Here is a 25,577-nt window from a genome sequence, read left to right on the forward strand (position 1 = left end):
CTACCTAGAAAATATGTTGCTGGCTACAAAGAACTGCTGCTAGGGCCTCCTCGGGTGCTTAGAAAATTCTGGGAAATTAACTCCAGGCTCTCCACCAATAACCCACAAAAACCCATGAGGAAATTGGCTAAATGTTGACCTTGGAATTTCAGCCCAATTTTCCCCTAGCTCCTCTAGCTGCTGGCTAAGTTGGGACCCCTGTTTGACGCCTCAAATTTACCCAGAAAATTATGCCAAATTAATTTTGGCCTCTCCTCAATAAACCCAGAAAAACCCAGAAAGGGTTTGTCCTAGTTTTGACGCTCCAAAATTGACCCCCAAATGCTTGGCCCTCCTCCACAAGCAGAAGATGTAACCTGTAGCAAATGCTGCATTTGCTGCTCTGCCAAAATGCTGGAAAATCCCCCACAACACTTCCTTGGACTCCACCTCAAGTTTCAGCCCCTAACTCCCTTCACCCCTAAACCTCCAAGCGTGCCCCCTCCAAGAGCTGTGTAATCCTTGTACTGCTGTTGCCGATCCTCTCCACAAACTTGCACTCCCTACTGATGGTACGAATTGGTATAGGTAGGACTCCCTCCTTGGGCTAGCACTCAAAGTCCACTGAAGCAATGGTTGAGATCTGCACTCGGAGACACTCACGTGCTAAACATCACTGCAGACTTGGCTTCAGCTCATGCATGCTATGTCAACGACACAATACTGAATAGATAAATGAATGACCAAAATGAGTGCCTCTTGCTCTATTTATCAAAGAGCCTCCAAGATGCCCATGTGGGTCTAGCTCGACTTTCCTCACAAACTTCACTCCAGTGAGAGTGTCTTCCACATGTGGGCCACAATAATCCATGGGTGGCCCCCACGCTCCACTAGAGCTGCAATATTTCCCTTCCTTCCTAATGTTTAGGCCCCCACTTAATGCCAAAATTCATGTGGGACCTCTGAACCCACATTGCCTAAGTGCAAACATGAAATAAGACAAAATTGGGCAAGATTGATATTTCCCTTAGCAATATTGCTAAGTGGGAATATCACATGTGCTTGCAATTCTTCACCAACAAGTACAACCAAGCAAGATATATAAAAACAAGAGCATAATGCCAATTTTGTCAGTTTAGGGTTTCCATGATTTCTCAAAAGTGTACTTCTAGGGTTCTAGTTATAAACTCTAGATATTCCTTGACCTAGTCCTTATCAAGGATTTTACTTTAAGCGAAAACATCAGACTTAGGGTTTTGACTTTCAAGCCCTAGGGTTTTTTCAATTCAACCTTTGCTAGGGTTTTAACACATTCCCTAGGTTATCTTTTTCAAAACTAGAGTTTTAGTCCTGCAAACCCTAGATATCCTTACCCAAGAGCTAGGGATTCTTTAAAGGGAACAAACGATTAGGGTTAGGGTTTTCATTCCCAGGGTTAGTTTAATCTAGGGTTCAAAAAACCCTAATAAATATCAAGGGTCTTCAAGAAAACCCTAGCAATTTTATAGTCATCAAGACCTACCATAAAGGAATTGCAAAACCCTCAAGTATACTGTTAACTGCAAAACCCTATTAATTTTAGATAACAATGGTATGTTCTATGCTTGCAACAATTACTTCAATGTCCTTTTATTAGCCCAATGATAATTTCCGCTTAATTTCCAATAGCAATCATATAAACCATTAATCACATTGACTGTAACTGTAAATAGAACATAAACAATAAAATGCAGAAGACAAGCCAAGACAAGAGAACACTAGTATTTGGCGGATGCAAGGGAAAAACCCCTAGATGGGGAAAAACCTTGATCAATTCTTCTTATTATAAATTGTTGACACCTAATCTGAAACGGATGGGTGAACTGGACAGTCATCTAGAAGATGAACTGATCCGTTTTATTTTTGTATATAAACATGAGTTAGTTAATGAATAAGATATCAGTTCTTTTCTCCCGCTCATCCTGGAGTTACCCTGGCCTGACATGGTATCAGAGCACAGGTCCCAGAAATAATTGTAACTCCTGCTGTCCTGAGAGCTGCTCATACCTGAGCGTTTCTGCCTCTGTCCTGAGACTGCGCACTGTCCTGAGACTGCGCTCCTCTGCCCTGAGCACTGCCAACGCATCTGTCCATATTCCATAATGTTCTCTGTCCAGCGTTCCTCTGCGTGATTCCCTGTACCTCATTGAATCCCTGCGCATCAGTTTTTTTGCTGCCTCATGAAATCTCTGTCATTTACTGTCGGCCTCTGCGCATCTGCATGGTAAACGTTTTTTCTTTCTCGCTGTCTCCAAACCTCAGATTGTACCCAAACACCGATTGATATACCCAAAACGCATTCAATAGTGTTTTTTTTCTTGGTCGATTCAAGCACTGCTCTTGAGAAGGTGCCGAAGGTTCTGTGTGGGCTCTCCGCCAAATTTGTGGACACCATGGTTGAGTATATGAGCAGAGAACGGTTGGGCGTTTTGGGCCAATTTAAAGGCATCCGCTTCTGCACTTAAGACCAGGCGACCAGCGGAAAACACCGGTTGTTTGCGGTGCTGTTTGCCAAATACATTTATGAGAAGCCGCTCTGAGATGGATGAACGCTTGAAGACTTCAAACTTTTTTGGGATTTCTGGGAATAGTCCTCGCTGGCAAGGAGAACTATTCAGAATGGTCTCGAATGGTAAAACACACCCTCATCTACAATGAGCTGTGGAAAGGAGTGTGTGTTGGAGAAGAAGACAAAGACCCTATGCAGCCTACATCAGATAAAGAACTTGTCATTTGGGAAAACAAGAACAGCAAAGCCTATGCATTGATCGCAGCATCTGTAAATGAGGAAGTAAGTCGTCATATTTCATCCTATTCCACTGCCTTTGAAGCTTTACAAAAGCTGAAAGAACTCTATGATACACATTCTGCACTTGAAGTTGTTCAGCTCATGATTAAACTCTTCACTCTTGAACTGAAAAATAATGATCCTCTTGCTCTTGCATCTGAAATAAAGTCTATAATGCATGATATTAAATCCACTAAGGTTGAGCTGGATATCTCTCTTATTGCCTTTCTCAAAGCACTCTATCCTACCTACTCTAATTATCTTGAGTCTTTACAAGCAAATGGAAATCTTAAAGATATAACCTTTGACACTCTTGTGAAAAAGTTTGCTGAAAGAGAGAAAGCCTTTGGAAAGAAAACAGTCCCTGAATCTTCTGAAGAGACTGTTTGCCTTGCTCATAAAGAAAAGCATCCTGCTCAAGATTCTACAAGAGGAAGAGGTGGACGAAGAGGAAGAGGAAGATACTTCAGAGGCAGGGGGGGCAGACATCCTCAAGCAGAAAAGGCAGATCTGCATTGCATTCGCTGCAAACGAAATGGATCACATGATGCTTCTACATGCAAGCTACCATGGGACAAAGTTGAGTAGAGAAGAAATCAGCAGAAAGGTAAAACTGATGACACAGACAAAGGTAAAGCACCTGAATCCGCTCACTATATTGAGGCACAATGTAACATTGGAGTAAATGAAAATTTGTTTAATGCTTCACTTGCTTCTTCGAAAAATGACTGGTTGCTTGATTTAGGAGCAACCTGTCATATGACTCATAGGAAAGATTTTTTTGAAGATTTCACTGATAATGTTGATGGAGCAGTATACTTTGCAGATCAGTCAAAAATCAAGCCATCAGGGCTTGGCACAATCAGGCTTAAACTGCCTGGTCTTCCAGACTTTCTTCTGGATCATGTTCTATATCTCCCACAGCTCAAGAGAAACTTGCTGTCCCTGGTCCACATCCGCCAGCAAGGTCACTCCATTCACATGTTTGATGGCAAGCTTGAGGTAAGAAAGGCATCTGACCACTCACTTGTCATGAGGGGTATAGAAGAAGAAAGACTTCTTAAACTGCAAGGAACTTCTGCTCATGCACAACATTTTTCATATATTTCTCATCATGAAGAAAGTACACTTCCATCAAGTTTATTATGGCATGCTAGATTTGGACATTTAAACTATGATAGTCTCCGCTTGTTGAAGAAAAATGGTGTTGCTGGTTTGCCTACAATTCCTAGAAAACATAAGCAATGTGATGCTTGCATTCTAGGAAAGCATAGCAAACAGTCTTTTCATGATTCACATTCAAGAGCACATAGGAAGCTTGAACTTATTCATTCAGAATTATGTGGTCCAATGCCTGTTCCTTCTGCAAATGGAAATAAATATATCATGACATTTATTGATGATTACACCAGAATGTGTTGGGTTTACTTATTGAAGAACAAATCTGATGCTTTTCAAACATTCAAGAATTTTCATAAGTGGATTGAAAATGATGCACAATCTCATATTGGGTCTATTCGCACTGATAATGGAAAAGAATATACATCAAATGAATTTGAACACTATCTTCGCCAACATGGGATTAAACATCAAACAACTGTGCCTTATAATCCTCAACAAAATGGTGTCGCTGAAAGAATGAACAGAACAATTTTGAATATGGTACGATCCATGCTTTTCTTCAAAAATGTAAAGACAATGTTTTGGGCTGATGCTGTTCTATGTGCTGCATATATAAAGAATAGATGTCCATCTAGTGTTATAAGAAACAAGACTCCTTATGAATTGTGGTATGGACATGTTCCTTCGGTAAAACATCTCAGGATTTTTGGTTCCACCTGTTATGCTTTGATACCAAAGGTACATAGAAACAAACTTGGTGCTAGAAGTGGTAAGTGTATCTTCCTGGGGTATTCAAACACATCTAAAGCATACCGCCTCTATGATGAAGTAAATAAAAAGTTTGTTTTATCTAGAGATGTCATTTTTCTTGAATCATCCAAATCTGACAGTGTTGTTGAGCGGCAACTTGATCGCTTGGATAGATTCAAAAAACCGAAATCATTCCAAGAGTTTGATAATCAGATTCCACATCTTGAAGGGGGGATTCCTATACTAGACCAACATGTGGAATCTCCTTCTGAAGAACAATCTCCCCTGCATGACACTCCAACAACGGATGATGCTTTAAGTGATGTAATTGATAGAATTGGGAGACTTAATCTTGATTCAGTCCCAACTCAATCAACAGAACAGCCTGGACCATCTCAAAAAGGTCCCCCAAAGTGGCTGACAAAGACACTTGAGAGTGTTCATCCTGATGAAATTGGAAAAACAGGAACCAGAAATACAAACCGACAAGATGGAGGTGATGTAGATAACTCTAATTCACCTGTTGATATGGATGTTACTTATGATTGTGAATTGAACTTGTCTACAGATTTTGAACCAACTTCCTTCAAAGAAGCTGCTTCTCATGATGAATGGAAAGAAGCGATGCAGAAGGAGTATGATGCCCTCATAAAGAATGGCACTTGGAAGCTGGTTGATCCTCCATTTGGAACCAAACCAATTGGCTGCAAGTGGGTCTACAAGAGCAAGTACAAAGCTGATGGCTCACTTGACAAGCACAAAGCTAGGCTTGTGGCAAAAGGTTTTGCACAGAAGGAAGGGGTCGATTATGAGGAAACTTTTGCTCCCACAGCAAAATGGGCCACCATCCGGACACTCTTTGCACTAGCTGCTCAGAACGGTTGGAAAGTCCATCAAATGGATGTAAAAACTGCATTCTTGAATGGAGACCTAAAAGAGAATGTTTTCATGTCCCAGCCTGAAGGATTTGCTGTGAAAGGACATGAACACAAAGTATGCAAACTTGTGAAGTCCTTGTATGGCCTCAAACAAGCACCACGAGCCTGGTATGAAAAACTAACTGAGCATCTTCTGAAACTCAACTTCAAACATTTTGATCTTGATGATGCAACTTTATTTGTCAAGAAAGTTGGCAAAACAGTTGTATATCTTGTGGTATATGTAGATGATCTTTTAATGACAGGGAACAACGAAAGCTATATTGCATCCATAAAGAAAGAATTAGGAAATTTTTTTGAAATGACTGATTTGGGCTATGTTCATTACTATCTTGGCATTGAAGTAACCCAACATCCAAAGTCCATATTTCTTTCTCAAAAGAAATACATTGGAGATTTGTTAAACAGATTTGGCATGACAAAGTGCAATCCCCTTTGTACTCCAATGGAACAAAACTTGAAGCTCACATCTATTGAAGGAAAGGAATTTGAGGATGCAACAAAGTATAGACAGCTTGTAGGAAGTCTCATCTACCTCACTACTACCAGAGCAGACATTTCATTTGCTGTTGGAATCCTCTCCAGGTTCATGCAAAAGCCTTGTGAGGGACATTGGTCTGCTGCAAAAAGAGTTCTAAGGTACTTGAAGGGAAGTCAAGACCTTGGAATCAAGTATACACAGGTGGACGACTTCAACTTGATTGGATACTCTGATTCAGACTTCGATGGAGACAAAAAAACTGGGGTATCTACTTCAGGATATGCTATGAGTCTTGGATCAGGAGCTGTCTCCTGGAGATCACGCAAACAATCAGTACCAGCAGATTCCACAACAGAAGCAGAATATGTGGCAGCAGCTGAAGCAACGAAAGAAATTGTGTGGCTCAGGAAAATTCTTGAAGATTTGCAAGTAAAACAAATACAATCAACTCCACTCATGATTGATAACACATCTGCAATAAAGTTGGCCAAGAACCCAAAGTTCCATGATCGTACTAAGCACATCAATACTAAATATCATCTGATCCGACATCATGTTGAGGCCAAAACAATCCATCTCCGTCATTGTTCCACAAACGAGCAAATTGCAGACATCTTCACCAAAGCGCTTGGAAGAGAAAAGCTTGAAAGATTCAGAACGATGCTTGGACTCACCAACATCCCTTCAGATTAAGGGGGGGAATGTTGACACTTAATCCGAAACGGATGGGTGAATTGGACAGTCATCTAGAAGATGAACTGATCCGTTTTATTTTTGTATATAAACATGAGTTAGTTAATGAATAAGATATCAGTTCTTTTCTCCCGCTCATCCTGGAGTTACCCTGGCCTGACATAAATATCAAATGTTCAGCAAAGAGAGAGAGAATACAATAATACAAAGTCAAAGTCAAAATATCAACAAATCTGCACCTTCGGCCTATTCTGTACCTAGTTCGGTACTATAGTTCTGCACCCAGTTCGGTACTTACGGTTCTGCACCCAGTTCGGTACTTATGGCTCTGCACCCAGTTCGGTATTTTCGGTTCTACACCCAGTTCGGTATTAACGGTTCTGCACCTAGTTTGGTACATACGGTTCTGCACCTAGTTCGGTACTTTTGGTTTTGCACCCAGTTCGGTTATGATTCTGCATCGAGTTTGGTACTTTCGGATCTGCACCTAGTTCAGTACTTTCAGTTTTGCACCTAGTTTGGTACTTATGGTTCTGCACTCAGTTCGGTACTTTCGGTTCTGCACCCAGTTCGGTACTTTCGGTTCTGCACCCAGTGTGGTACTTACGGTTCTGCACCCAGTTCGGTACTAACAGTTTTGCACCCAGTTCGATTCTTTTGGTTCTACACCTAATTCGGTACTTACGGTTCTGCACCCAGTGCAGTACTTTCGGTTCTACACCTAGTTTGGTACTTTCGGTTTTGCACCTAGTTCGGTACTTACAGTTCTACACCCAGTTTGGTACTTTTGGTTTTGCACCCAGTTTGTTACTTACGGTTTTGCACCCAGTTCGGTACCTTTACTAGAAGCTTTAGATATATCAAGCAGAGAGAGAGATAGAAGTGTGTTGAGTGATGATGTGCCAAATGAGGTGAGAGGTCACTTGTATATATACAAGTTGAGGAGGGTGAAGTGACACATCCATTGGGCTTTATGAGCCTACATGATGATGTGGCTGACCTGAACAATTTGCACATGTGTGGGCATAAATTCAAAAACAAACATTTGCTTGTACAAATTAGATGATCTTTATATCAATTTTGGTCCTCTTGAAAATAAGAATTCAATGCGATCATCATCTCCATCAAATGAGCTGTCCAAAGGTGGAATTTGGCCCTAGTTGCCAATTATAACACTCCCTCTCAACTAGGGAGAATTCCACCTGCCAATCCATCCATCATCATCTATCATCATGCCATCCTGTCGTCATGAACAATCTTCGAATCTCATCTCATCTTTGCTCTGCTGAACACTAATATGAATAATGAAGAACAGTGGATCGAGAGTGAGTCACAAGATCTTACCACTCTCCACTGACAAAAGTCAATCTAGAGGTTGAACCTCAATCAGACTTGATCCCGGATCAAGTTGTTGAACATCATGCATCCTATACATAGGGAGTACGACAGTGCGCGATGCGTCCATCTGTAGTGCTATGGTCCCTATCCACTTTTCCCAACTCATTGGCCAGATGAGAGGTACTTCCCATGTGTCCTAGACTACATGGGTAGGATGATGTTGGGGTAACGACAGGGAAAGAATAAATCACATCTTGCTTAAAACCACACGTAAGGAAAGGATGAACCACATCCTACAGTCACATGTCACAATCATCATAAGGAAAGGATAAACCACATCCTACACGCATACAAACCACCGAGAGTAGGTGAAGGATGAACCACGTCCTACATGCATGCCGACCAACAATCGTAGGAAGGATCCTACACGTGGGGAAAGGATGAACCGTGTCCCACCGACATGTCAACCATCGATTATAGGAAATGAGCATCCTACATGCGAGGAAAGGATGAACCATGTCCCACTGACATGTTCACATGTGACAACAGGCAAATTCCTATATGCATCTCTCATTGGGGTATCCGCAGGAAAAGGTGAACCACTCATCCTGCTCATATGCCATAGGAGAAAGTGAACCACTCATCCTATGCATATATCATCAATCGTAGGGGAAGGTGAACCACTCACCCTATGGTCACTCATAGCATCAAGGAGTACCCTAGGCATTTAGGAGCTCCTAGAGCTCAATGTTCAACCGAGACCCTCTTAATAGGGTCTATTCATGACTTTCAGCCTCTCTTTGAAGGATACCAAGAGGATATATAAGGATGACAATAATCTGCTCCTCCAAACAATAATGATGAAGCTTGGAAGCTCTTCAATGTGCAAACTCACTGAAGAGCTTCCTTAACCAAACAACGATGCAACAGGCCATACTAGCTGCAATGTATTTGGCCTCGACGGTGCTTAAAGCAACCAATTTCTACTTCCTGCGTATGCACGAAATCAAAGCAGACTCCAATGAGAAGAAACATCTTGATGTGCTCTTTCGATCCACCACACTCCCAGCCGAGTCAACATCAGAATATCCATGTAGCCTTAAATTCCTGACAGTGTATTTCAGCACATAGTTGATTGTGCCACGGAGATACCTCAAGAGATTCTTAGCAGCAATCCAATGTATGTGATGAGGCTCGACCATAAATTGACTCAACGTATTCACAATGAAGCATATGTCCGGACGAGAGTTTACCAAGAACATCAAGGCTCCCACAAGTTGTCTATATTCGAAGGGTTTGCCAATTCGGGCCCAACAACACTTTCACATAGTTTCTTGAAGTCGAGTTCCATCGGAGTAGACACAAACTTGCAATCCACCATCCCACATCTCTCGAGCAACTTCACAATGTATTTTCCTTGAGAAAGGAAAATCTCACCTGGCTTTTGCTAGAACTCCAAGCCTAGGAAGTAGTGCATCAGTCCTAGGTCCTTCATATCGAACTTGGAAGCCAACTCCCTCTTGCATTGATAAATGAGAGGGTTTGCACTTGTCAGAAAGAGATCATTTACATAAAGGACCAAAATGAGAGGCATATCCTTTTGAACCTTAAAGTATAGGTTAGGATCAACATCGCTCCTTGTAAATCTTAGCTTCATAAGATAGCTATCAATCCTCTGATACCAAGCCCTAAGGGCTTGCTTCAACCCATAGAGTGCTTTCTTCAACTTGCATACATGTGTCCTTTGATCTTGTACCTCGAACCCCTGAGGTTGTTCCAAGTAGACTTCCTCTTTAATCGAGCCATGTAAGAAAGCAGTCTTAACGTCCATTTGATGTAGGCTCCATCCTTGAGTGGCAGCTAGAGCAATAATAGATCAGATGGTTGTATATCGGGAAACTGGTGCAAATATCTCATCATAGTCCACTCCTTCCTTTTGAGAGAAGCCTAGAGAAACAAACCTAGCCTTGTATTTATGAACACTCCCATCTGCTCCATGTTTGATTTTGTATAGCCATTTTGAGGTGACTATGAACTTGTCCTTCAGTCTAGGCACCACATCACAGACATCATTTTTCATGATAGATTCATACTCTTCATTCATCACATCCTTCCAGACTTGGTGCTTTACAATTTCTTCTAACATACATGGCTTAGTTTGAGCAATAGTACTCATAGCAGCTAAGTACCCTTGATACCTGTTCGGCGTCTTACTTTCACGAAATGTCCATCTTGGAGAAATATGTTTTTCAGCATCTTCGAGAGTATCTTTGAGCCACAAAGGTCTTTTCCTTGAGGTAGAGGGATCGCCAGGAGGTGGATCAATGGGATCCATCAGGCCTTCAACATTGGGCATAGGCTCATCTTTCGAAGGTTCATCCTGTTTTTCTGCAACATCATCATTATCCTTCCTTGGAATGGGGAGATCTTTGGCTTTCCCAAGGGAAGTGTCTTCATCGAAGGTGACATCATGGCTTACTTCTACATTTCTTTGACCAGGCACATAGATTCTATATGCCTTTGAATTTTCACTGTAGCCCACAAATGTACCTTTCTTCCCAGATGCTTCCAACTTGTTTCTTTTCTCTTTAGGCACATGAAAATACACGAGACAACCAAATATTCTAAAATGAGAAACACTAGATTTCTTACCAGTGAAAACTTCTTTGGGTGTCTTGAAATCCAGTGCTTGATGCAGGCTCCTATTTTGAACATACACGACAGTGTTGGCGGCTTCTCCCCATAAGAACTTCAGTAGACCTTGATCATGGAGCATGACACAAGTGGCTTCCATAATTGTTTGGTTCTTCCTTTCAGCAACTCCAAAAGGTCATTGAATTCATTTGATTCATCTTCGGTTCCATTGTCGGTCCTCAATATTTTGATCTCCTTCCCTGTTTGATTTTCCACCAAGGCTTTGAAAGAACGGAAACATTTGAACACTTCATCCTTCTTCAAGAAATAGATCCATGTTTTGTGAGAGAAGTCATCGACAAAAATTGCATAGTATTAAGTATCCTCCCATTAATGTTATGGGTAACATACCAGATAGGTCAGAATGGACCAATTGAAGAATGTCGCTAGTTTGGCTTTCACTTGAGGGGAATGGCCCCCTTGTAAGTTTCCCAGCTGCACAACCCTGAAAAAGTCCTTCACGATTCATGTTGAATTCGGGCATACCTGTGACCATCTTCCTTACCCTAGGTAAGGCTTTGTAATGAAGGTGGGAAAATCTCCAGTGCCATAATTCACATTGAAGAGAAGTATCACTTGCCAAAGCTCCTAAAGGACTTCCTCCAACTTGTTTTTGAGAAAGAGGATTTGATTTGCATTGTTCACTTTGAACATCCCAACCAACTTATCATATATTTCCTTAGAAGTTCGCAAATCAGAAATATAGGCAACCAAAATGCTTTGGAATGGAATCAATCAAAATTTTCTTTGCTTTGACCTCATTTTTTCTATATTTCGACTTAGGAGAAACTGATGCATTTGAAGGAGGCTCCACCACTTTTCCCTGCACATAGTCCAATACTTCATGCTCCTCCAAAGTTAGGTCCAAAGTCATCTTTCATGCATGATAGTCAAATTTGTCATTGAGCTTGTCCTCAATCTTGAAGTAAGATGTAGAGGCCATGGAGACTTGTCCAATTATCTTTGTTCAACAGATCTCCTAGTGATTTCTTCTCTCTTGCTTGGGCTTTGTCTTCATCTTAGCTCTGATACCATGTTAATTTTAGATAACAATGGTATGTTCTATGCTTGCAACTATTACTTCAATGTCCTTTTATTAGCCCAATGATAATTGCCGCTTAATTTCCAATAGCAATCATATAAACCATTAATCACATTGAGAGTAACTGTAGATAAAACATAAACAATAAAATGCAGAAGACAAGCCAAGACAAGAGAACACTAGTATTTGGCAGATGCCAGGGAAAAACCCCAAGATGGGGAAAACCTTTGATCAATTCTTCTTATTATAAATATCAAATGTTCAATAGAGAAGAGAGTACAATAATACAAAGTCAAAGTCAAAGTATCAACAGATCTACACCTTCGGCCTATTCTGTACCAAGTTCTGTACTATAGTTCTGCACTTAGTTTGGTACTTATGGTTTTGCACCCAGTTTGGTACTTACAGTTTTGCATCTAGTTCTATACTTTTGGTTCTGCACCCAGTTTGGTACTTACGGTTTTGCACCCAGTTTGGTACTTTCGGTTTTGCACCCAGTTTGGTACTTTCGGTTCTGCACCCAGTTTGGTACTTACGGTTCTGCACCCAAATTGGTACTTTCGGTTCTGCACCCAGTTCGGTACTTACGGTTCTGCACCCAGTTTGGTACTTACGACCAGTTCGACACCTTCGCTAGGAACTTTAGATATATCAAGAAGAGAGAGATAGAAGTGTGTTGAGTGATGATCTGCCAAATGAGGTGAGAGGCACTTGTATTTATACAAGTCGAGGAGGGTGAAGTGACATGTCCATTGGGCTTCATGAGCCTACATGATGATGTGGTCGACTTGAACAATTTGCACATGTGTGGGCATAAATTCAAAAACAAACTTTTGCTTGTCCAAATTAGATGACCTTTACATCAATTTTGGTCCTCTCGAAAAGAGGAATTTAATGCAATCATCATCTCCATCAAATGCATTGTCCCAAGGTGGAATTTGGCCCTAGTTTCCAATCTTAACAAACCCTAACTGTACTATCGACATACCTCATATACAAAGACTACGTACCTCTGTCTTCTATGATTATTGGGAGCTGCTTGAAACTTCTGCAAGAATATCTTCAAGGTCTACTGGAATTTCTTACAAGAATACCTTCAAGGTCATGAGTATATATATGTATAACTCCCCACGCTATACTTCTCCTGCTATTCACCCATAATCAGGGAACCATGCCCATAGAGCAATGAATTGTGACTCCATTCACAGTCAAACAAAAACCACCGTTCACAACAAAAGATCTTTCTGCACAACCAATCACATGACCATCGTTTGTGTTGACACCTAATCTTTGTGATTAGGAAATCCTATGTAAATATTGTAAATAGAGAAATAAAGGACGCTGGAAGATGAAGAGACATTGGGAGATGAAACCCAGCAGTCTCCCTCTCCTTGTATATATTCATATCCTCTCTTAATGCAATACAACAATTTCATTCAGAGTTACTCCTGGCCTGACATGGTATTAGAGCCAACACCATTTTAGCTTTCCTTCTGACATTGTAACTCCTACGATTTACCTATTCCTCTGCTTATTTGCAGCATCTTCTCTGCGTGCCCATCATTCTTTGCACACAAACTTAAACCCGCAAATTAGGCTTGACAACGTTGTTGTTGCTTGAGGACAGACTATTTCAAATTTTCGATGTTGCATTACTGAGGAGCATCTTCCATACTGTAATCAATTACGATTTTTGTTATTACATCTGCCTTACAGAGGGACCGTACAACCTTTCGATTACTGAAGGAGCTTGGAATTGGTCTCATTTGAATGATTGTGTGTTGATGTCTGTTATTGTGCGTTGAATTGTTTTCTGGAGAACTGAATGCTGCGTTGACCAATTTGAGGTATTGAAGTTGGTCGAAAACTGCCTTGGAGTCATGCATTCTACGTTGTTCCTTGCTATGTTAATTAAGAATTTACTGACAATGTTGATGGAGCAATCTACTTTGCAGACAAGTCAAAAATCAAGCCATCAGGGCTTGGCACCATCAGGCTCAAACTGCTTGGTCTTCTAGACTTTCTTCTACATGATGTTCTATAACTCCCAGAGTTGAGGAGAAACTTGTTGTCTTTGGTCCACATCCACCAGCAAGGACACTCCATTCATATATTTGATGACAAGGTTGAGGTCAGAAAAGCACCAAATCACTCACTTGTCATGACTGGGATAGAAGAAGAAAGCAATGTGGAAAAAGTCGAAGTCGGGATTAATTCGACAAGGGTCCAAAAGTTGAAAAACTCGGCAAAGTCGGGAGTTTTTTGAAAAAGTCGGCAAAATTAAAAAAAAAAAAAAAACAAAATTATTCATTTTATTTTTTATTTTTTTTAACATCTAGAGTATCCACAACATCAAATAAATGCATTTCCACATAAACATGTAAAGAAAGCTAATATATAATATGTATATGAAGTCTAGTGCTACATCACATATCAAAATAGTGAATCAACCCCTGAATTTTGAGTCCTGTCTGAGTCTCAACTCTCAAGAGTCAAAATATCAACAAAAAATATAATAAATGTATATCATGAGTCATTTAAAAGTCATCAAGTAATCAGTCACTGAGATCCTCTTCCCCTTTTACAGGAATAGGGAACGTCTTTGCCTTTTCCTCTAGAGGAAGAAGGCCCTGCCCCTGGGGATACAAATGGACTCAATTGTCCTCTAGAAGCCGATGGAAGAGGTGGCCTCTGTCCTATGCTACTGTTGCCCATCCTAGATGGTGTCACCTCCTCCTCATCATCCTCACCCAACTCTGCCTCTTGACCCTGATGTTGCTCCTCCTCCTCAACCTTTGGCTCTCTCTCCCCTGCAACTGCTATATCCTCTAGATCCACACCTAACCAATCCGGGATCGAGTCCATGATCGGCCTCTCAGTCTCGACTCTCCATGCAGAGGTGGTATCAATATTGTCCAATGATATGGCTTCCACATCAGTAGGTGTCTGAAGCAGTCTCACCCACAATCGAAGATTGTAGTAGACGTAGACCATGTCATTGAGGCGTTGGGACTCCAATCTGTATTAGGGTCATAGATTGTAAATTAGTACTTAGAAAATTTAAATATTAAAAATAATCAAATGAATTCAAAAAATTTAATTTGAAATCTTTTTACTTGTTGCGCTTTTTGCTGTGTATTTTGTCAAATACACTCCAGTTGCGCTCACACCCAAAGGAACTGCATGTTTGGCTAAGCACTCGAATGGCAAGCTTTTGGAGATGGGGTACCCTAGCACCATGTCCACCAAGCATCTACAAGTTAAAAGAAAAATGAGAAACATAAAAAAAAAACATTGAAATTCTAAACTTGAAAGTTTGAAACAAACTGAAGCTTACCTGGCATTTTGGTTGTCCTATTCTTAATAGCCATGGTAAAACCAAATGTGCCACCTCCCATCCTATGGACCTCCATTTGTTTAGAAATATCTTCACGTTCTTGCTCAGATGACACCATCGTCTCAACACAAGTGAAGAATCCATCCATCACCTCGGCATCAAATCTGAAACCACAGGCATAAGAAAATGCAGGGTTGAGGTAGATACCTGCAGCATGAATGGGGCGATGGAGGGTATTGTTCCATCGCTCATTGGTATTGTTCCATCGCTCATCAATCACTCTCCATATGACCTGTTGTTTCTCTAACCTCTCGTCTCCCTTATCTTCATAATAAGTATGAATGGCTTCTTTGGCCCTATGCATGGCCTCATACAAGTAGCCCATTGCGGGCTTGTCTCCATCAACCAACCGAAGAACCCTTACCAAAGGTTCTTAAATGGCACACACCTCCTCTACTCCTGCCCAAAAGCTTTGATCATATGAAACTAGTCTGCATATGCCCTCTCCCTCTAGTTTGCGGCTAATAGATAAAGAACACCAATCCGCTGAAAGAAACATGCTCTTCACATCCCACATAGAATTCAATAGAAACTGAAGAGATATGAAAGTAGTGGCAAATCGTGTAATGGCAGGATGCACCAACTCTTTGTTTTTGGTGTATTTTCTCATCAAGCTAAGCACAGATGCATGATTATATATAAATTTTGTTATGCTCTTGGATGATTAAACAATATCCCTCACAATAGGAATTTTACTTATATCCTCCAACATCAAGTCAATGCAATGAGCAGCACAAGGTGTCCAAAACAAGTTAGGATACCTCTCCATAAGCGACTTGCTAGTTGCAACAGAATTTGCAGCGTTGTCTGTTATGACTTGGACAACATTGCTTGGGCCTATTTCCTGAATGAAGATGTCCAACAACTCACATAATGTACGTGCATCTTTAATGTGTGCAGATGCATCAACAGATTTCATAAACATTATCCTCTTAGGATAACTAACCAAGAAGTTAAGAAGGGTCCTACCCTTCTGGTCAGTCCAACCATCTGACATGACTGTGCATCCAGTTTGTTCCCATGATGCCCTAAACTCTTCCAATCTAGCAGTGCAATCAGTGTTTTCATTTTGAAGAAGAGGCCCTCTCAATTCTACAAAGGCCCGGGCCAACGACAGCAACAACATCAAACATAGGCTGGTAGAATGGGTTTGTCTTGGCAATGTTGAAAGGAACATCACTCCATAGAAGACACTTACTGACCAACTTATCAGCTTCTGCCTTTTCCTTTTTTTAATTGTTGATTTGATGCCAGGTTGTGCACCAGCTGTGGTTCTAGGAACAAAAAAAGATGAGATAGATGAGGGGTTGGGACCTATGGGTGAAGAAGGTGATGCTGAAGAAGCACTGCCACTCTCAATTCCCCCCACTCTTGAGGCCCCTACAAGTTGGATTTTTAGTGTTGCCCTGATGTCTTTTCCATCCTCTTTATTCAGCAACGATTGAATGGCCTGTTTAGATGATTTCTGGAGTTGTACTTGGGCAAAGGTCAACATTTTGCCCCAGAATTTGCCCCAAATGGAATTTTAATCTGTTGATACCTCCTGACATATGCTTGCCACACAACTTGCAAATCAAATACATTCTGTTGATCTCCACAGTTTCATGTATAGTATCAGGTTCACCATATTCCCACATACCGTCCAAAATCCTTGGCATTTTGTTTTAAACTTTGAACTTGAATTAAAACCTGGGCACAAAAAAAAATTGAAACAAATTAAAAATTTCCCATCACATAAAAAGCAAACACAAATGCAATAGTTGATTTTAGATTTTAAATGCCTCTTCTAGTTCTCAATCACTTGAAAACACTCAGATTCAGTAAACAAGGGTTTGAAATTTGAATTTTTGTCATTTCAATCTTGAAAGTTGAAGTTTTTCTTCAATCTAGAATCTAGATTCTAGGAAAAAATAAGACATAAACAAACTAATAGAATTTAGAGAAGTATAGAAAGATTTAAGAAATCATGTGTAAAAAAAACTATGAGAGAAATTAAAATACATACCTGGCACTGGGCAGCAGCAATTCGGCACTTTGAAGTTTGAATCTCCAACGATGAGCAGTGGAAAAATCTCCAAATCTCCACCTCAAAACTCACAAATATTCTCCTCTAACGCAATAAAATGAACACAATACCATCCTGTATTTCAAATAAAATGAACACAATACCATAACAACACCATGAAATTGCTTTAGCCTTCAACTCAGCAAAATATAATTTGTATTGCACTCTGAAACAAATTACAATACATACCACTAAAAGAGTGGGCTCCAGCAATAAAAAGAGAAATCTACAGTAGACTGTTGATCAATGTATATGGCTGTAGGTGGTTGTTACAATCCAAATCTCCACCTCAAAACTCACAAATATTCTCCTCTAATGCAATGGCAAACCCCTATGTATCTCCACAGCGCCGAATGGGAGAGAAAACAACGAAAAAAATGACCATTTTCACCTTTGCGGGCTTTTTATCTGTGGCCTGGGAAGGGAGGCCGACTTTTTGGGTCGACTCCCGATTAAATTGGGAGTATAATGAAAAAATCGCGACTTTTTCCTTGCCAAAAAGTCGCCAAAAAGTCGTGCGATTAAATTGTTTTGGTCAAAAAATCGGGTTTTTGGGATTAAATCGCGACTTTTTTGCGACTTTTTCCACACTGGAAATAAGACTTCTGAAGCTACAAGGAACCTCTGCTTGTGCACATAACTTTTCATACAGTACTCACTATGATGAAGGTACACTTCCATCAAGTCTTTTATGGCATGCTAGATTTGGGCACTTGAACTATGACAACCTTCGTTTGTTGAAGAAAAATGGTATTACTGGTTTGCCAACTATTTCTAGGAAACTTAAGCAATATGATGCTTGTATCTTAGGAAAGCACAACAAACAATCTTTTCATGATTCTCATTTTAGAGAACATAGAAAACTTGAATTCATTCATTCTGATTTATGTGGCCCAATGCCTGTTCCTTCTGCAAATGGTAATAAATATATGATGACATTTATTGATGACTACACCAGAATGCGTTGGGTTTATTTATTGAAGAACAAATCTGAAGCTTTTGAAACATTCAAGAACTTTCATGAATGGATTGAACATGATGCACAACCTCATATTGACTCTATTCGTACTCATAATGGAAAAGAATATAATTCAAATGAATATGAAAACTATCTTCGCCAACATAGGATCAAACATCAAACAACCATGCCTTATAATCCCCAACAGAACGAAGTAGCTGAAAGAATGAACAAGACACTTAAATATGGTACATTTGATGATGTTTTTTAAGAATGTTAAGCTGATATTTTGGGCTGGTGTAGTTCTATGTGTTGTGTATATAAAGAATAGGTGTCCATCTCATGCTATCTAAAACAAGATTCCCTATGAAATGTGGTATGGCCACATTTCTTCGGTAAGGCATCTCAGGGTTTTTGGTTCCACATGTTATGCCTTGATACCTAAGGAACAGAGAAACAAACTTGGTGCAAGGAGTCACAAATGTATCTTCTTGGGGTATTCAAATACCTCCAAAGCATACCATCTCTATGATGAAGTGAATAAGAAGTTTATAATATCTAGAGATGTGATCTTTCTTGAATCTTCCAAGATTGACAATGTTGTTGAGTGGCAACTTGATCGCTTGGATAGATTCAGACATGCAAAGTCTTTTCAAGAGTTTGATAATGAGATTCCACATCTTGAAGGGGGGATCTCTATACTGGATCAATTTGTGGAATCTTCTTTTGAAGCACTCTCTTCCCCGCATGAAATTCCAACCACTGATGACACTAAGTGATGTGATTGACAGAATTGGGAGACTAAATCTTGATTTAACCCCATCTCAGTCAACTGAGCAGCCTATGCCATCTCAGAAAGGTCCTCCAAAATGGCTGACAAAGACACTGGAAAGTGTTCATCTTGTTGAATTGGAAAGACAAGAACAAGAAGCTCAACCAGATAGAATGGAGGTGATGTAAACAATCTTGATTCACCTATTGATATGGATGTTTCTTATGACTGTGAACTGAATTTGTCTATAGATTTGGAACCAACTTCCTTCAAAGAAGCCGCTTCTCATGATGAATGGAAAGAAGCAATGCAGAAAGAATATGATGCTTTGATAAAGAATGGCACTTGGATGCTGGTTGATCCTCCATTATACGAACCAGAGAAGTATGTTGCGAGTCATTTAGATATGAAGCCATGAGAACCACAATAAACTATATAGAACGAACCCAAAACTTTGGAATACGAGCTTCCATAGAGAATAAATCTTCCAAAGAAAATGTCTTATGAACCTCAGATCTTTGGACATGATTATGCCAACAGAAAGTGATCTTCCAACCTCCTTTTCGCAAACCTTCGGTTTGATCCCATGTTGGAGAAATCAGGAGCTTAGCAAATTAAGTTAGATTTCTCCTTTTCATTGATAATTACTTGTGATTTTGTTGGCATTTACTTATTAAGTTTTTCTTCTTTCATCAAGCAATTACCAAACGTAAAAACATGAAGACCACAATACACAAGAAACACAAGATATAGGCTCTAAGCTAGGGCAAAACCCCTAAGGGGAAAACCCATAAAATTCTTCTCTTCTTATAGAATCAGATCAAATGAGAAATCCAAGACCAAAAACCAATATCCCGACTCCCACAAGCACCAGGTCAACCCTCCATTTTGTCCACTAGATGTCATAATTCTGTTCATCAAAGAATCTTCAGAAACTCAGAAATCTAGTCTCCATACAACCTCTTCTCCTCTTCAATAGTCCGAGGGAAATTTGCATCCCTTTCCACAAGAAGTTCTCATCATACCACAGGAGAAACTCACATATAGCCTTAGTAAACTTGCTTGTCTTGACACAAAAACTGCAGAAAATATTGTCCAAAATGGAGGAGCACACTGTCCAATATATAGTGGTTTGTGTGTCCAAAAAGTCGCGTCCTTTGGGCAGGCCGTCTTGATCATCAGGAGGGCCGACTTGGTCTTGGGGCACATGTTTGACTTTTTCTATTAAAAATAAAATATTTCTTTTTCTTTTCAAAGAGTGCAAATGGGACTTTGACTTTAACAAACCTTAGAGGCATGAAAATGCTTGCCTAATATATAATAATAAATTTTATTTTTCTTCTTTTCTTTTTCTTTTACATGATATACAACATGACAATTATAAAGACCGAACTTAGGTACTTTCTCCAACAAATTGTTGGGCAGAAATTCTCTAGGCGAAGTTCCTTTAGAGGCCGATTTCCAGGAGGCCGAATTCCTTGGGCCAAATTCATCTAGTGGGGGCCAAGTTATAGGTTCCAGTAAATATATTTTCCCTTGTAATTCTTTGTGGGTCCAAAACCCTGATTTTCCAGATTAATGATTGATGAAGAATTGTGGTGCGTATTTACTATTTAACTATTGTGGTGTGATTGATCTCTCCTAATTTTTTTTTTCCACTGCATATATGAGGTTAAAATACCAGTGAATTTATTTTTCAGTAATTCAAAATTTATTTGGTTAATTAAATAAAATGCCGAGAATAAATAATTGCCGTGAAAAGATAAATCTGGGTTAGTATTAGGAAATTTAACAAACATGTCTTTCAAAGCATTGAACAATACACTGATTTTTCTTGAGAAAAAGTGTGCCCACATTTTTTAATTGAAATACTCATTGCTGGAGATATAAGCTGCGAAATCTGATTTGAATTTGTCTTTGTTTCTGAGAAACTTATCATCCATGTCTCCAAAGTTAATTTTATTAGATTGTTGCCACCATTCTTATACCCAATGCTGATCCTTGTGAAGAATGCTAATTATGACCTTGTCATCTATGTTGATACTTGCTCCTTTGCTTCATTCACTTGTAATAATTGTATCATCCAAAGAACGAGAAAATCCTCGAAGAGTGAGGTCAAATGAGTTATCTAGCTGAATAGTTTAGCAACAACAAAAATTCTTCTCTTCTTATCTCATACCTCCAATGGAACCATCATGCTTTTCACAAGCTTTATTCATGACGCCTTTTAGCAAAAGCTTCTACTCTCCTTGAGGTGATTTGACCCCCTTTATATGTGGTTAAATAGATTTAATGAAAACTTTAATAAATCAACCATCACATAACTTATGATTTTGAGGTCAAAACAAATAAGAAGTTACCCGGAGATTAAAGCCATATGCCATTTGAAGAAACAATCCCATAACACATCACTGCTCTTTACCTTTTCACTTTTCCACTCATACCACACCTCAATTGTTTGCTAGGAACCATGTTTAGGACATGTACTCCATATACATAAAAGTACCAATTATAGGCGTGCCTAAAAAAGACCGTCTTTGCCAAACGAGCAAAAAGCACGAAAGTACAAACTTTGACCAAATGAATTAGTGGCCGGTAATTACATAAAACAAAAAGTGAAAAAGTGGAGAAAAATGTGTCATCTCAGATTCGAATGAAAACGATCCCATTGGACTCGCTTTTTCACTAGCATCAGAAAATGCCCTCCCCTATTCATCTAAATCTGGGAGCATTGTCAGTAAAGATAATGCTCTCTGCTTTCTTTGTTTCATCATCTTTACTCTAAACTTGTAACCTTGGGTTTCACGGGCAATTAAGTTTGCCGAGAGTTCCTCTACCATTTCTGTACAGGGGATGCTTTCTGTATGGAATTGACCCCATGTTAGAAGTTTTGGTTACATAGAGTTACACTGATGCAATAGATTCGTGCTTAAGAATATTATACCTATATTTGATTACCAATTTATGGTAATCGCTATGGGCTAATTCCCTCATCCATTAGAGGGTTATCGACAGAATATCTAAAGTTACAAACATGATTAATGTGATTCAATTCCTCTGTTACTAGCTTCTTTGCTGATGGTGGTTAGCGCCTTTTCTATTGATAATTAGCATGTTGCCTTGTGAAGATATGTTTGACCTACCCGTTTTTCAACCGATAGTTTGCCTAGTGGCAGATGATGGCTTCTGCTTGCAAATAATGCCATGGTTCATGTTTTGTGATTATTATCAGTTTTCCTATGTAAATGTTGATTGCGACTTGCAAATAGGATCCTAAGTACCATGTTATTTGCCATTTATTTTAAACATGTTATTTGTCATTTATTATAAACCTGTCACCTCAAGGTGATTCTGTTTCTCCCTGTGTATTTCTTTTTATGGAGACAAAAAATGCATTAAATGGCTCTTTAGTTGGTGTCTGGACTTGAACTTTGCAGACTAGAGCCACTTAGGCTTTCTGGTGTTCAGTTCGTTTTATATTCTCTTGCTGCATGACTGCTGCTCCGTCAAACACCTGAGCTGCTTTCTTTGTTGTGCAAATCTGATAAATCACACTTGTTCAATGCCTTAGCCTGCAGAATGCTTCCAATTGTTTGGCTTGTGACTTCAATTTTTGGAATAAAAACGAGGGGTGCATGAAATATTGATACACTGTTATGCCACATACATTACTCCGTTGGATGCTGTTTTATCATAAGACGAAAGAAGTTAGATACGTTCTAGAGCATATGAATGGTGTGTTTAAACTTTAAACATATGTGAGGGAATATGACGAGTGACAGCTGCATTTTGTTTCTTGTGAAACATGGACAAGTGCTTTGTGAAATCCTGACAATAAAAGCGGAACTTTTTCTTTGGGCAGGAAAGAAATAATGATATACATTGTTATGCTGTGATAGCATATTTGATTGGATACCAGTTTTATCAGAAGAGGAAAGGAGTTAAAGATCGTAGAGTGCATAAATCCTGTGTTTAAACATTTGTTTCTTAGGGTGTTCGAAAGTTTGTCCACAGTTTAAGTACATGGTCCTGGGCATTCCCATTTTTTAACATTTTATATCAAATTTCTCGGTAATAAAAATTGTATTAAAATATTTCCGAATTCAATTATTATTGCAGTGAAATTAAATGACAGTTTGTTCTATGGCTGAACGTGTATCATATTCTCGTATTGTACAGGTCAAGTTACGGTTGAAAACACATCATAAGAATTTGGAAGATGTGCTTTCTAATTATACAAATCTGATTTGGAAGGTATGTTATTTTTGTATTGTTCTTTTATTTTTGTCTGTAGTTTGCTTTGAGATATCGCAGGGCCTAGTCATTTCAGTACAGCGGATTTATGGTTGTACCTTGTTCACTCCCAAGGAGTTGTCATACCTGTCAAACTTGACAATGAGGATGTTCCTCTTTTGGGAACCGACGATTTGAATCTTGTTGCAGATTAATTTCTAGGTTAAATTTATTTTGACAAATCACCTGTTTGAACAGTCTTAAATTATTATAAATGCCTCGAGTTCATAACTTATTTGTAAACAAAAAATAATTCTGATTATGTCATCCAAAATTTTAGGTTGACGGGAATCGTCCCAAAGAACAAGTGTTTGCAGATATTGATGCAGCTATAGCTGAACTTGAAAGAAAACAAACAGAAGTCAAAGAAAAAGCGGCGATGGGTGGCAATTAATGTATGGTGTCAAATGCATCACGTGCATAGAGTGATTGTTATTATTCAAATTTTGAACTTTAACATTTGTAATAATATTCAAACCATTTGTTTAGAAAGGAATTCTCTATTCTAAAGGCTTCGAGGTGGATAAATTCAATTAAGATATGGATGCATAGGGATCTATGTTTTACGTTAGATTTTAGTGCATTGGGCACTTATCCTGCAAACTTTACCTCTAAGCTCTTTGGCTCAGTGAAATATATTGAAAAGTCATGTATTCCAGATATTAGAGTTAAAAGCATCCTACATATGAAGTAAATTTTACTGTATTTATTTTAAACTATATATATGGATTTTATTTATTGATATAAGGATTTTGTATTTTGCTATTTTAAATATATGTATTAATTTATTAATTTTATTTATTGATTTTAATAGATGTTTATTGATTAATTTAAAATGAATTCTATATTCATAATAAACTATTTATTTTGGCACAATAAATATATTGGAAGTGTTACACCTTAGTTAGGTCACAATCCAATGATAACAATGAAATTGTTTTTTTAAAAATCACAATAAACATACGAATGGTGAATAAGAATATAATTTACTTAAATATAAGTTTGCCAACAAGTTCCAAGTTTGTAACCATCTTGGTCCACCAAACTAATATTAGTTGTGATTCCCTTTCACATTCTCCTCGTGACAATAATTGTATTAGGATTCAAAAGTATAACTCCAATCTTGATCATGTTCTCAACATTCTCATACACAAGCCATAGTCATTGTCATGAACTTTATCCAAGTTCTTAGGTTATTTAGTAGTCTTTGCATAGATATCCATTAATCATTCAATTTCTCTTGATGGTGTCAACATTAATTATCATTTGGTTACAATTTTGCTATTAGTCTCATAAGAAACTCGTCTCACTAAAACTCTGAGTGATTTTCACAAATACTTTGTTCATAGCGTATGCATGAGTAACTCAGCATAATGAAAGTAGATCAATACATAGCTAGTCACCGTCCAAGGTGGGTACACATTTTTCTTTTGTGTAATTACTTTCCTTCATTACAATTTAGCATCAATGGCATTCCTCAAGCTGCACATTAATTTCATAAAAGTACACATATACTCATCATATCAAAGGGTTGTCCCACAATGGGTATGGAATGAATTAGGTAAGCTCAAACTTGGCAACAATACTTGGATGAAAAGAGAGTTAAATATGAATTGCATTAGTGTCATTTTCAAATCTTTCTAGTCATCGACAAATATGTGAAACACAAGTATCAACAATAGGCAATGATTGGCTAGCCAAATGGTTTTACCAATTACAAATGCATTAAGCAATGATGATAGCTATAGGCATTGTATTATCTTACTAGTGTGTTTTGCCCAATTATATGTTGAAGAAAAGTGTAACTAGGTTCGGTATTTGTCAGTGTAATTCTGATCTTTGTACTTGTCAAGAAAAAGAAATATTATTTTTGTAAATTATATGAATGAGTTTCTTGCTCATTCCATAGGTCTAGGAAAGTCAAAGAGTCAAAAGAAAATTGAAGAGCTCTTCTTGAGCCTATGTGTAATGTATATGGGTCAAACCGAATGTCTAGAACAACCCTCCAAGACAAGCACAATCCTCTGGATGAAGTCGGCCAACAAATGAACTAAATAAAAGTCATGTCGGCTTGCAAATAGAGACACATCTGTTCACACTGACAGGTCGGCTAAATATGGGGACGAAACCACTATATATTCCTAGCTAGGGTATTTGCAAAATAGAGACATAGAACTCGAACTTGTTTGAGATTTTCGGGTCTGTCACAAGGTAAAAATTCGGATAGG

The 25,577-nt window shown here is 38.9% G+C and overlaps 1 protein-coding gene across 2 annotated transcripts in view; it reads left to right on the forward strand.

The window, feature by feature from the left end:
• Positions 1-24,096, forward strand: part of LOC149181167 (adenylate kinase, chloroplastic-like) — a 230,748-nt gene extending 206,652 nt beyond the window's left edge. For both annotated transcript variants that reach the window (XM_089416476.1, XM_089416475.1), the window contains 2 exons: positions 23,236-23,310; positions 23,630-24,096. In XM_089416476.1, the coding sequence (XP_089272602.1) occupies positions 23,236-23,310; positions 23,630-23,743 (189 nt within the window). In that variant the 3' untranslated portion in view covers positions 23,744-24,096. The remainder of the gene's footprint in view (positions 1-23,235; positions 23,311-23,629) is intronic.
• The last annotated feature ends 1,481 nt before the right edge of the window (positions 24,097-25,577 follow it).

This window comes from Pinus tabuliformis, chromosome 3_2 (genome assembly GCF_031772625.1).
Source record: "Pinus tabuliformis cultivar Carrire ecotype Pingquan chromosome 3_2, CPIR1, whole genome shotgun sequence".
Lineage (NCBI taxonomy): Eukaryota > Viridiplantae > Streptophyta > Pinopsida > Pinales > Pinaceae > Pinus > Pinus tabuliformis.